Genomic DNA, 14,616 nt, shown 5'->3' on the forward strand with positions numbered 1-14,616 from the left:
CCACCTTCACAGTAGAGGAAGAGAGCAAAATACCGACGGTACCAGGGAAACTAAAAATAAATCAAGGGCAGGAAGTTATTGGATTTAATATAAGTAAACAAATGGTAAGAGAGAAAATAATGGAACTTCTCCAGGACCTGATGGTTCCCACCCAGGGTCTTAAAAGAAGTCAGTGAGGAAGTCTCTCTTTAACCTTCTCTGCTCTGAGGAGAACAATCCCAGCTTCTCCAATCTCTCCACATCACTGAAGTCCCTCATCCCTGGCACCATTCTAATAATATCCTCTGCACCCTCCCTAAGGCCTTGACATCATTCCTAAAATGTGGTGCCCAGAATTGAACACAATACTCCAGCTGGGGCTGAACCAGTGTTTTATAAAGGATTAGCATAGCTTCCTTGCTTTTGTATTCTATACCTCTATTAATAAAGTCCGAGATCCCATATCATGGAACCAACCAGGAAAAAGGCTATTTTAGGTCTTGTATTGTATATTGAGACAGGGTTAATTAGTAATATCATAGTAAAGGATCCTCTGGGGAAGAGTGATCATAATATGATAGAATTTCACATTGAGTTTGAGAGTGACGTACTTAAGTTTGAAACTAGAGTCTTAAACTTAAATAAAGCCAATTATATAGGTATGAGGGGCGAGTTGGCTAAGGTAGATTGGGAAATCAAATTAAAGGGTTTGATGGTTGAAAAGCAATGGCAAACATTTAAAGAAATATTTCAATATTCTTAACAAATATATATTCCATTGAGAAATAAAAACTCCACGGGAAAAGTGATCCACCCGTGCGAACTAAAGAAGTTAAGGAGAGTATTAGATTAAAAGAAGAGACCGACAATGTTGTGAAGAAGAGTAGTGAGCCTGAGGATTGTGAGAGTTTTAGAAACCAGCAAAGGATGACCAGAAAATTGATAAAAAGGGAGAAAATAGAATATGAAAGTAAACTAGCAAGAAATATAAAAACAGATTGTAAAAGCTTCTACAAGTACGTGAAAAGGAAGAGAGTAGTGAAAGTAAATGTTGGTCCCTTAGAGGCTGAGACAGGAGAAATTATAATGGGAAATAAGGAAATGGCAGAGACGTTAAACAAATATTTTGTATCTGTCTTCACAATAGAAGACACAAAAAACATACCAGAAATAATGGGGAACCAATGGGCCAATGAGAGTGAGGAACTTAAAGTAATTATTATCAGTAGAGAAAAAGTACTTGAGAAACTAATGGGACTAAAAGCCAATAAATCCCCTGGACCTGATGGCCGACATCCGAGTGTTCAAAAAGAGGTGGCTGTAGTGATAGTGGATGCATTGGTTGTGATCTTCGAAAATTCCCCAGATTCTAGAACGGTCCCAGTGGATTGGAAGGTAGCACATGTAACCCCGCTATTCAAGAAAGGAGGGAGAGGGAAAACAGGAAACTACAGGCCAGTTAGCATGTCATCAGTCATCAGGATAATGCTGGAATCCATTATTAAGGACGTGGTAACAGGGCACTTAGAACATCATAATATGATTAGACAGAGTCTACATGGTTTTATGAAAGGGAAATCGTGTTTGACAAATTTATTAGCGTTTTTTGAGGATGTAACTAGCAGAGTAGATAGAAACATAGAAAAAAGAAGCAGGAGTAGGCCATTCGCCCCTTCAAGTGTGCTCCGCCATTCAATATGGTCATGGCTGATCCTCTATCTCAATACCATATTCCTGCTCTCTCCACATACCCCTTTTGTGTCTAGAAATCTATCGAGCTCCTTCTTAAATATATTCAGTGACTTGGCCTCCACGGCCTTCTGTGGTAGAGAATTCCACAGGTTCACCACCCTCTGAGTGAAGAAATTTCTCCTCATCTCAGTCCTAAATGTCCTACCCTGTATCCTGAGACTGTGATCCCTCGTTCTGGACCCCCCCAGCCAGGGGAAACATCCTCCCTGCATGCAGTCTGTCTAGCCCTGTCAGAATTTTATACATTTCAATGAGATCCCCTCTCATTCTTCTAAACTCGAGTGAATACAGGCCGAGTCGACCCAATCTCTCCTCATACAACAGTCCTGCCATCCCAGGAATCAGTCTGGTGAACCTTTGCTGCACTCCCTCTATGGCAAGTATATCCTTTCTTAGGTAAGGAGACTGAAACTGCACACAATACTCCAGGTGTGGTCTCACCAAGGCCCTGTATAATTGCATTAAGACATCCTTGCTCCTGTACTTAAATCCTCTTGCAATGAAGGCCAACATACCATTTGCCTTCCTAACTGCTTGCTGCACCTGCATGTTTTCTTTCAGTGACTGGTGTACAAGGACACTCAGGTCCCTTTGTACATCAACATTTCCCAATCTATCACCATTTAAATAATACTCTACCTTTCAGTTTTTCTTCCGAAGTGGATAACTTCACATTTATCCACATTATACTGCATCTGCCATGTATTTGCCCACTCACTCAACTTGTCTAAATCGCCCTGAAGCCTCTTTGCATCCTCCTCACAACTCACGATTCCAGCTAGTTTTGAGTCGTCAGCAAACTTGGAAATATTACATTTGGTTCCCTCATCCAAATCATTGATATATATTGTGAATAGCTGGGGCCCAAGCACTGATCCCTGCGGTACCCCACTAGTCACTGCCTGCCACCCCGAAAAAGACCCATTTATTCCTACTCTCTGTTTCCTGTCTGTTAACCAATTTTCAATCCATGCCAGTATATTACCACCAATCCCATGTGCTTTAATTTTGCACACTAACCTCTTATGTGGGACTTTATCAAAGGCCTTCTGAAAATCCAAATAAACCACATCCACTGGTTCTCCCTTATCTATAAAGGGGAACCAGTGAATGTAGTATATTTTGATTTTCAAAAGGCTTTCGATTAGGTGCCACATAAAAGCTTGTTTTGCAAGATAAGGGCTCATGGGGTTGGAGGTAACATAATAGCATGGATAGAGGATTGGTTAACAGACAGAAAACGGACAGAGAGTAGGGATAAACAGGTCATTTTCAGTTTGGCAGGCTGTAACTAGTGGGGTATCACAAGGATCGGTGCTTGGGCCTCAGCTATTTGCAATCTATAATAATGATTGGATGAAGGGACCGAGTGTAATGTATCCAAGTTTGCTGACAAAGCTCGGTGGGAAAGTAAGCTATGAAGAGGACACAAAGAGTCTGTAAAGGGATATAGATCGGTTAAGTGAGTGGGCAAGAAGGTGGCAGATGGAGTATAATGTGGGGAAATGTGAGGTTTGGTAGGAAGAATAGAAAAACAGTATATTTTTTAAATGGTGAGAAACTATTAAATGTTGGTGTCCAGAGGGATTTGGGTGTCCTGGTACAAGAAACACAGAAAGTTAGCATGCAGGTACAGCAAGCAATTAGGAAGGCAAATGGCATGTTGGCCTTTATTGCAAGGGGGTTGGAATACAAGAATAAGGCAGTCTTACTACAATGGTACAGGGCTTTGGTGAGACCTCCCCTGGAGTACTGCATACAGTATTGGTCTCCTTATCTAAGGAAGCATATACTTGCCTTAGAGGTGGTGCAATGAAGGTTCACTAGATTAATTCCTGGAATGAGAGGTTGAGTAGAATGGGCCTATACTCTTGAGTTTAGAAGAATGAGAGGTGATCTCATTGAAACATAAAAGATTCTGAGGGGGCTTCACAGGGTAGAGGCTGAGAGGTTGTTTCCCTAGCTGGAGAGTCTAGGACTAGAAGGCATAGTCGCAGGATAAGGTGTCGGCCATTTAAGTCCGAGATGAGGAGGAATTTCTTCACACAGAGGGTTGTGAATCTTTGGAATTCTCTACCCCAGAGGGCTGTGGATGCTGAGTCATTGAGTATATTTAAGGCTGAGATCGACAGATTTTTGGACTCTTGGTGAATCAAGGGATATGGGGATTGGGAGTTGAGGTCAAAGATCAGCCATGGTCTTATTGAATGGCGGAGCAGGCTCGAGGGGCCATATGGCCTACTCCTGCTCCTATTTCTTATGTTCCCATGTTCTCATGTTCTTTTAACAGCCTTCTCCTGCCACCTTCAAAAATTTGTGTATGTGCACCTCCTGGCCTCCCTGTTGCTGCATCCCCTTTAAAATTGTACCATTTAGTTTATTCTTCCTACCACAATGAATCACTTCACACTTCTCTGCATTAAATTTCATCTGCCATGTGTCTGCCCATTTCACCAGTCTGTCTGTGTCCTTCTGAAGTCTGTTACTATCCTCCACATTATTTACTGCATTTCCGAGTTTTGTGTCATCGGCAAACTTTGAAATTATACCCTCTATACCCAAGTCCAGGCCATTAATTTATATCAAAGAAAAGATAGGTACAAAAAGCAATCAAAAAGGCTAATGGAATATTAGCTTTTATTTCATATATAGCAGGGCTGGAATACAAAGGGGAGGAAATTATTCTTCATAGAACCATAGAAAAGGTACAGCACAGAAGGGGGCCATTCGGCTCATCGTGTCCGTGCTGGCTCAAAGAGCAACCAGGTGCCCATTCTAATCCCACCTTCAAACACCCGGTCTGTAGCCCTGCAGCTCACAGCACTTTAGGTTCTGGTCCAGGTACTTTTTAAAAGAGTTGAGGGTACTTGCCTCTACCACCAATTCGGGCAGCGAATGCCGTACACCCACCACCCTCTGGGTAAAAAAGGTTTTTCCTCATGTCCCCTCTAATCCTTCCGCCAATCAGCTTAAATCTATGTCCTCTTGTTCTTGAACTCTCCGCTAGGGGAAACAGGTACTTCCTGTCTACTCTATCTGGGCCCCTCATAATTTTGTACACCTCAATCGAGTCTCTCCTCAGCCTCCTCTGCTCCAAGGAAAACAACCCCAGCCTATCCAATCTCTCCTCGTAGCTGCAATTTTCAAGCCCTGGCAACATTCTTGTAAATCTTCTCTGCACTCTCTCCAGAGCAATTACATCCTTCCTGTAATGTGGTGACCAGAACTGCGCACAATACTCCAGCTGTGGCCTTACCAGCGTTTTATACAGTTCCATCATTACATCCCTGCTTTTGTATTCTATACCTCGGCTAATAACGGAGAGCGTTCCGTATGCCTTCTTCACAACCTTATCTACCTGTACTGCCACCTTCAGGGACCTGTGCACATGCACTCCAAGGTCTCTCACTTCCTCTATTCCTCTCAATATATTCCCGTTTACTGTGTATTTCCTTTTACTGTTTGCCCTCCCGAAGTGCATTACCTCACACTTCTCCGGGTTGAACTCCATTTGACATTTTTCCACCCACTCCACCAACCCACTGATATCCTCTTGGAGTCTACAGCTATCCTCTTCACTATCAACTACACGGCCAATTTTTGTGCCGTCTGCAAATTTGCCAATCATGCCCCCTACATTCAAGTCCAAATCATTAATATATACCACAAACAGCAAGGGACCCAACACTGAGCCCTGTGGCACACCACTGGAAACGGATTTCCATTCACAAAGACATCCATCGACTTTTACCCTTTGTTTCCTGTTACTGTGACAATTTTGGATCCAATTCGCCACATTTCCCTGTATCCCATGGGCTTTTACCTTTCTGACCAGACTGCCATGTGGGACCTCGTCAAATGCCTTACTAAAATCCATGTAGACAACATCCACTGCACTACCCTCACCAATCCTCCTTGTCACTTCCTCAAAGAATTCAATCACATTTGTAAGGCATGACCTCCCCGGAACAAATCCATGCTGACTTTCCCTGATTAAACCATGCCTTTCCAAGTGACAGTTTATCCTGTCTCTCAGTATTGATTCTAATAGTTTGTCCACCACCGAGGTAAGACTGACCGGCCTATAATTGTTCGGCCTTTCCCTCGTACCATTTTTAAACAATGGTACTACGTTTGCAGTCTTCCAGTCCTCCGGTACCACCCCTGTATCTAGTGAGGATTGGAAAATGATCCTCAGAGCATCCGCTATTTCCTCCCTGGCTTCCTTCAATAGCCCAGGAAAAAATCCATCCGGCCCTGGTGACTTATCAACTTTCAAGGATTCCAGTCCCTCTCGTACTTCCTCTCTCGTTATGTTTACCTTATCCAATATTTCACACCTCTCCTCTTTAACTACTACATCTGGATCATCCATTTCCTTTGTGAATATGGAGAGAAAATATTCATTTAAAGCCCTACCCACATCCTCTGCTTCTACACCCAAGTTACCCTTATCATCCCTGATAGGTCCCACCTTTTCCTTTGCTAGCCTCTTGTTCTTAATGTACTGATAAAACATCTTTGGGTTTTCTTTAATCTTGCTAGCTAATATTTTTTCATGTCCTCTCTTTGCTTTCCTTATTTCCGTTTTTACATCATCCCTGTACTTTCTATACTCCTCTAGGCTTTCTGCAGTATTTTGTTTTCTGTGACAGTCATAAGCTTTCTTTTTCTGCTTTATCTTGCCCCGTATACTTCTAGACGACCAGGGGGCTCTAAATTTGGCAGGGGCATCCTTTTTCTTTGAGGGGATGTGTCTGTAGAATTTCACTTTTTAGTGCCTCCCACTGGCTTGCCACTGATTTCTCCTCAAGTAGTTGTGTCCAGTCCACTTCTGCCAAATCACCTCTTAGTTCTGTAAAATTTGCCTTCCCCCAATTTAAAACGTTGAAGTCTTCAGTTGTACAGAGTCTTGGTCAGACCCCATCTAGAGAACTGCGTTCTGGGCACCACGCCTCAGGAAGCATATATTGGCCTTGCAGAGATTCCAAGATTCACCAGAATGATGCCGGAGCTAAAGGGGTTAAATTATGAGGACAGGTTGCATAGACTTGGCTTGTATTCCCTTGAGTATAAAAGATTGAGTGTTGATCTAATCGAGATGTTTAAAAGAATAAAAGGATTTGATAGATTAGATATAGAGAAACTATTTCCTCTGGTGGGGGGTGTCCAGAGCACGGGGGTAAAATCTTAAAATTAGAGCTAGGCCCTTCAGGAGTGAAATCAGGAAGCACTTTTTCACACAAAGGGTCATCTGAGGAAATCTGAAATGTTCTCCTCCAAAAGTCAGTGGATACTGAGACAATTGAAATTTTCATGACTGAGATCGACAGATTTTTATTAGGTCAGGGTATCAAGGAATATGGACCAAAGGTGGGTAAATGGAGTTAAGATACAGATCAGCCATGATCTTATTGAATGGTGGAGAAGGCTCAAGGGGCTGAGTGGCCTCCTCCTGGTTCTATGATTTTGAAGGAATATTCGTGCGTCGAATAAAAGCTATTTCGAGTTTGGCATTCATTCCCTTTACAGAGGTGGGTTGGGTGAACTTGGCAACTTGTTGAAAGCAAATAGACATGTCGGCCTGATTTTGTCATGGTTTGCAGTCACGAATGGATTAAATCTGTGGTTCAAAGCAAACAATTGTGTTGAGGACAATCACTCTGCTGCTTTGTAATGTACTCATGTCAATCAGTGGGCTATTAGCCACACCTTTAACAGAAGATGAAAAGGTGATGAACTTATGTTGGTTGTTATGGATATGGTTATTTTAAAATTGAAAGACCCAGACTGTGGTCCAAGATCCACCGTGCTGTACACCCGAGGGAGGAGGGAGGAGGAGAGAGGACGGAGGAAGGGAGGAGAGAGGGAGGAGGAGGATGAGGAGGGAAACCAGGAGGTGTGATTCCAAGCTCAGGTTTTAAAAGCTTGTGGATTGTAGGACGAAGGGAAGCCTGAGAGAAATCAGAAGGTCCTGGGAATGAATGAATCAGAGACTGGTGCGATGGGTCTTGATTCCAAGACTCAGGTGGGGTTGTAGAGAAGAAGAGGAACAGCATGTAGGGCAATGTCAACGGAGCTCTGAAAGAACAGGAGAGGAAAGCTGAGAGGAGCAGTGGCCACAGTACTATCGATTCGAATACAGAGAGACAAGGGGACAGATTTTCATCTTCATCCATTAAAAATGAGATGCGTTCAATAAAGGATGTGTGAGCCTTCCCACCAGATAACCACCCAGGCGGTGAAGGAACTTTGTGCCTGGGCAGAGGTTAGAGGCGAGAGAGGAATTGTCCAACAGTCTTTTCTGTACGTGGATGTTGAGGGAAGGTTTCAAGTGCCTTTCATGACCTCAAAGTACTTTACAGCCAATGCAGTGTAGTCACTGTTGTAATGTAGGAAATGCAGCAGCCAATTTACACACAGCAAGGTCCCACAAACAGCAATGTGATAATGACCTGATAATCTGTTTTTTTTAAGTGATGTTGGTTGAGGGATAAATATTGGCCAGGACACAGTGGAGAAACTCTTTCTGTGAATAGGGCCTCAGTTTAATCTCTCATCTGAAAGACAGCACCACCATCAGTACAATACTCTCTCCATACTGCACTAGGGAGTGTCAGCTGGGATTGTGTACTCAAACCTCTGGAGTGGGACTTGAACCCACAACTATGTGATTCAGAGGTAAGAGAAGGACTCACTGAGCCACGGCTGACACCTACCTTAACACAGCCTCAGGACGTCAAGTAGTAGTTGAGTCTAAGATGTTCTTGGGTTTTTTAAGAGATTTGAGGGGATGAGTACATGAGGGAGAAAGGAGTAGAAGGCCATGCAGATAGAGTGAGATGAACAAAGGTGGAATGAGGCTCGTGTGGAGCATAAACTCCGGCATAGACCAGTTGGGCCAAATGTGCTGTAAATTCTATGTAATTATATGCAATATACATGAAAGAGGAGGGATTTTTCAATGGCCTAAATGGAAAGTGTGTTCCTCTCTAATTTCAGTTCTGGCATTTTGGTGACTGGGTTGATGTTGTAGTTGACGACCGCCTCCCTACCGATGAAAGGGGTCAGCTGATTTTCGTTCGGTCATGTGACAAGAATGAGTTCTGGTGCGCTCTGCTGGAGAAGGCCTACGCCAAGTAAGAGATCTTCCAATAGAAGGGGAGGCACTGGGCAGCGAGAGGCACAGAATCGTAACACAAGTGTCGTGCACGGAGAGAGTCCTTCTGGACATGGATGTGAGGGAGTGACAATCCCTGAGAAAAGGAATACCTCGGGCTTCTAACCTGACTCACTGTATTTAATAGACATCCAGCAGTTATAGTCATTCATTTATTCAAATCCAAATTAGATTGATTTCTTCCAGAAAAATAACACTTTGGGATACTGTATGTGAGTAATTTGAGACATAAGAACATAAGAACATAAGAAATTGGAGCAGGAGTAGGCCAATCGGCCCCTCGAGCCTGCTCCGCCATTCAATAAGATCATGGCTGATCTGATCCCAACCACAAATCTAAAGAACACAAGAAGTCGGAGCAGGACCCGGCCACATAGCCCCTGGGCCCTCTCCGCCACCCACAGGGCATTGACCGATCCGAACTCAGCTTCATGTCCAATTTCCTGCCCGCTCCCCATAACCCCTAATTCCCTTTACTTCTAGGAAACTGTCTATTTCTGTTTTAAATTTATCTAATGATGTAGCTTCCACAGCTTCCTGGGGCAGCAAATTCCACAGACCGACCACCCTCTGAGTGAAGAAGTTTCTCCTCATCTCAGTTTTGAAAGAGCAGCCCCTTATTCTAAGATTATGCCCCCTAGTTCTAGTTTCACCCATCTTTGGGAACATCCTTACTGCATCCACCCGATCAAGACCCTTCACAATCTTATATGTTTCAATAAGATCGCCTCTCATTCTTCTGAACTCCAATGAGTAGAGTCCCAATCTACTCAACCTCTCCTCATATGTCCGCCCCCTCATCCCCGGGATTAACCGAGTGAACCTTCTTTGTACTGCCTCGAGAGCAAGTATGTCTTTTCTTAAGTATGGAGACCAAAACTGTATGCAGTATTCCAGGTGCGGTCTCACCAATACCTTATATAACTGCAGCAATACCTCCTTGTTTTTATATTCTATCCCCCTAGCAATAAAAGCCAACATTCCGTTGGCTTTCTTGATCACCTGCTGCACCTGCATACCAACTTTTTGATTTTCTTGCACTAGGACCCCCAGATCCCTTTGTACTGCAGTACTTTCCAGTCTCTCGCCATTAAGAAAATAACTTGCTCTCTGATTTTTCCTGCCAAAGTGCATAACCTCACATTTTCCAATATTATATTGCATCTGCCAAATCTCCGCCCACTCACCCAGCCTGTCTATATCCCCTTGCAGGTTTTTTATGTCCTCCTCACTCTCTACTTTCCCTCCCATCTTTGTATCATCTGCAAATTTTGATATGTTGCACTCGGTCCCCTCCTCCAAATCGTTAATATAGATTGTAAAGAGTTGGGGACCCAGCACCGACCCCTGTGGAACACCACTGGTTACTGGTTGCCAGTCCGAAAATGAACCATTTATCCCAACTCTCTGCTTCCTGTTCGATAACCAATCCTCCACCCATGCCAGAATATTACCCCCAATCCCGTGATTTTTTATCTTAAGTAATAATCTTTTATGTGGCACCTTGTCGAATGCCTTCTGGAAGTCTAAATACACTACGTCCACTGGTTCCCCTTTATCCACCCTATACGTTATATCCTCGAAGAACTCAAGCAAATTTGTCAGACATGACTTCCCCTTCATAAAGCCATGCTGACTTTGTCCTATTAAATTATGCTTATCTAAATGTTCCGTTACTGTCTCCTTAATAATAGACTCCAAAATTTTACCCACCACAGATGTTAAGCTAACTGGCCTATAATTTCCAGCCTTCTGCCTACTACCCTTTTTAAATAACGGTGTTACATTAGCAGTTTTCCAATCTGCCGGGACCTCTCCTGAGTCCAGGGAATTTTGGAAAACTATCACCAAAGCATCCACAATCCCTACTGCCACTTCCCTCAAGACCCTAGGATGGAAGCCATCAGGTCCAGGGGATTTATCCGCCTTGAGTCCCATTATTTTACTGAGTACCATCTCCTGAGTGATTTTAATCGTATTTAGCTCCTCCCCCCCGAGAGTCCCCTGTTTGTCCAGTGTTGGGATATTCTTAGTGCCCTCTACTGTAAAGACTGAAACAAAATATTTGTTCAGCATTTTTGCCATCTCCATGTTTCCCACCATTAATTTCCCGGTCTCATCCTCTAAGGGACCTATGTTTGCCTTAGCCACCCTTTTTCTTTTTATATAACTATAGAAACTCTTGCTATCTGTTTTTATATTTTTTGCTAATTTCTTTTCATAATCTAACTTCCCTTTCTTAATCAATCCTTTAGTTACTTTTTGCTGTCTTTTGAAGAATTCCCAATCTTCTATCCTCCCACTAAGTTTGGCTACCTTATATGTCCTTGTTTTTAGTCGGATACTATCCTTGATTTCTTTACTTAGCCACGGATGGCTGTCATTTCTTTTACACCCTTTTTTCCTCAGTGGAATATATTTATTTTGAAAGTTGTAAAATAACTCCCTAAATGAACACCACTGCTCATGTACCGTCTTACCCTTTAATCTATTTTCCCAGTCCACTTTAATCAATTCCGCTCTCATACCATCATAGTCTCCTTTATTCAAGCTCAGTACGCTTGTTTGAGAATCAACCTTCTCACCCTCTAATTGGATATGGAATTCAACCATGTTGTGGTCGCTCGTTCCAAGGGGATCCTTAACTAGGACATTATTAATTAATCCTGACTCATTACACAGGACCAGGTCCAAGGTTGCCTGCCCCCTTGTAGGTTCAGTTACATACTGCTCAAGAAATCCATCCCTGATGCACTCAATGAACTCGTCCTCAAGGCTGCTCTGCCCAATTTGATTTGTCCAGTTAATATGATAATTAAAATCCCCCATAATTATGGCTGTTCCCTTATTACATGCCCCGACTATCTCCTGATTAATACTTCTTCCAGCAGAGTTGCAACTATTAGGAGGCCTATATACTACGCCCACTAATGTTTTTTTTCCCTTATTATTCCTTATCTCCACCCAAACTGTTTCATTATCTTGATGCTTTGTCCCAATATCATTTCTCTGTATTACAGTGATTCCTTCCTTTATTAACATAGCCACCCCACCTCCCCTTCCTTCCTGCCTGTCCTTCCTGATTGTTAAATACCCTGGCATATTTAATTCCCAGTCGTTGTCACCCTGCAGCCATGTTTCTGTAATGGCCACAAGATCATACCCATACGTAGTTATTTGTGCCGTTAACTCGTCCATTTTATTACGAATGCTACGTGCATTCAGATAAAGAACTTTCAAATCTGTTTTGTGACGCTTAGTTCCTGCTTTTTCCTTTTTTAACACTTTACCTATTACTCCATACCTTCTGTCCCTTCCTGTTACGCTTTCCTCTCTCTCCCTGCTCAGGTTCCCAAACCCCTGCCACTTTAGTTTAAACCCTCCCCAACAGCACTAGCAAACACTCCTCCTAGGACAGCGGTCCCGGCCCTGCCCAGGTGCAGACCATCCGGTTTGTACTGGTCCCACCTCCCCCAGAACCGTTTCCAGTATCCCAGGAATTTGAATCCCTCCCCCTTGCACCATTCCTCTAGCCACGTATTCATTTGAAATATCCTCCTATTTCTACTCTGACTAGCACGTGGCACTGGCAGCAATCCTGAGATTACTACCTTTGAGGTCCTATTTTTTAATTTACCTCCTAACTCCCTATATTCTGCTTTTAGGACCTCATCCCCTTTTTTACCTATATCGTTGGTGCCTATGTGCACCACGACAGCTGGCTGTTCGCCCTCCCTCTCCAAAATGTTCTGTAGCCGCTCCGAGACATCCTTGATCCTTGCACCAGGGAGGCAACACACCATCCTGGAGTCTCGGTTGCGGCCGCAGAAACGCCTGTCTATTCCCCTTACAATTGAGTCCCCTATCACTATAGCTCTGCCACTCTTTTTCCTCCCAGCCTGTGCAGCAGAGCTACCCGTGGTGCCAGGAAGTTGGCTGCTGCTGCCTTCCCCTGATAAGTCATCCCCCCCAACAGCATCCAAAGTGGCATATCTGTTTGAGAGGGGGATGGCCACAGGGGACCCCTGCACTACCTGCCTGCATCTCTTACTCTTCCTGGTGGTCACCCATTCACTTCCTGCCTGTATACCCTTTACCTGCGGTGTGACCAACTCGCTAAACGTGCTATCCACGAGTTTCTCTGCATCGCGAATGCTCCACAGTGAGTCCACCCGCAGCTCCAGCTCCGAGATACGATCGGTCAGTAGCTGCAGGTGGACACACTTCCCGCACACATGGTTGGCAGGGACACTCGTAGTGTCCATGACTTCCCACATCTTGCAGGAGGAGCATATCACATGGTGTAAGTGTAAGATGTTTGGGAGGAACAGGTGACTTTGGACCTATGGGGCACAATTTTAATATGCCAGCGGGAAGAGTCCGGTGGGGGGGGGGGGAGGGGTGATTTGCGGGCGCCAAACCCAGAAGGGAAGTAGGCGGGTGCAATGGCAACCCTATTGAGGCCAATCAAAGCCTCTTCACGGTTTTGCGCCCGGCGATAGAAGTTAAAATTTACCCCCCACGGTAACATTTTGGGCGTAGACCCTCGATCAGAGTTCCTGCACCGGGTTACTTCGGAAACATTATCTGGTCTTTTCTCTTTACCTTGACTGACCCCCTGTGTATCTGTCATTCAAAAAAAACATAAAGGGGCCTGAGATTCTAGGGGTTCCGCTGGTGCAATTCCGGTGGCACGGAATCCTCCTCCCCCTCATTCACCGGGAGTGCAAGTCCGATTCCGATTGTGGATCTGGACCCTGAATAGGTGCTTCAGCAGTGCTCGTCCTGATCTTAAGGAAAGATGGAGAGATACCACAGCCCGCTGTGCCAGAGGTGCCCTAGGCCTGGCCCAGGCTGAGGAGAAACAAAACTCATCAACACCACCTTCAGCCCCAACAGGAGACAGGATTCTTTCAACAGAGAGTAATGGACCCCCTCGGGAATAGATTTACCTCTGCCTCCCAAAGGTCTGGGGCCTTTCCGGAGGCCGCATAAGAACTCGAGCCAACTTCCAGCTGCCGAGAGTTCTCTTGAGGGGAATAGACAGTGTTCCTGGCATGGACCCCAGACATGTCCCCTTGAAGTGGGATTGGGGTGGGGGAAGATCAGCCCACAGCTTCCTCTTCCCCCCAACCCGTCCGCCCATTGCTGGACACAAAACCCAAGGCGGGTTCCCAGTGGAACTGATCTGCCCTAAATTCCAGCCACAGGCAGGCCATTTCCTCACTGCCCACCCCCACCCCCGCCCCCACCCTCCCCCACTCTCTGTCCTTGGTGCCCCTCCAGAATTTCTGGCCCAAAGTGTCTCGGAGCCTAGATGCCCAGACACTAGAGCTCACGTGGTGTCCGTGTTGTGTTGAACATAGGCTGCCCGTGATTCTAGCTGGTTCCGTTTATTAATATCCTACCGTGGTAGGATGTGTAACCATGACAACGATGGATGATAACCAGATATAACTTGTGTGTGACAGGCTGTATGGATCATACGGAGATTTGCATATGGGACAAATTTCTGAGGCCTTGGTGGACTTCACGGGTGGGATTAAGTCCCTGGTCTCGCTGAAGAATCCACCTTCGGACCTGTGGAAGATGCTGAAAAGGGCCGTCGAGCTCGGGTCCTTCATGGGCTGTCACACCCCCTCCTTGGTAAGAGGCCTATCTTTACCTTCCCTGCCCTTCTGTGTGAACTCTACCCTAAAAAAAAA

The 14,616-nt window shown here is 44.7% G+C and overlaps 1 protein-coding gene across 1 annotated transcript in view; it reads left to right on the top strand.

The window, feature by feature from the left end:
• The window catches only part of LOC137322206 (calpain-14-like), a 110,367-nt gene that overhangs the window by 42,770 nt on the left and 52,981 nt on the right, over window positions 1-14,616 (top strand). The window contains exons 5-6 of the mRNA XM_067985321.1: window positions 8,734-8,870; window positions 14,383-14,557. Of these exons, the coding sequence (XP_067841422.1) occupies window positions 8,734-8,870; window positions 14,383-14,557 (312 nt within the window). The remainder of the gene's footprint in view (window positions 1-8,733; window positions 8,871-14,382; window positions 14,558-14,616) is intronic.

The sequence above is a fragment of the Heptranchias perlo genome, chromosome 5 (genome assembly GCF_035084215.1).
Source record: "Heptranchias perlo isolate sHepPer1 chromosome 5, sHepPer1.hap1, whole genome shotgun sequence".
Taxonomy (NCBI): Eukaryota; Metazoa; Chordata; class Chondrichthyes; order Hexanchiformes; family Hexanchidae; genus Heptranchias; species Heptranchias perlo.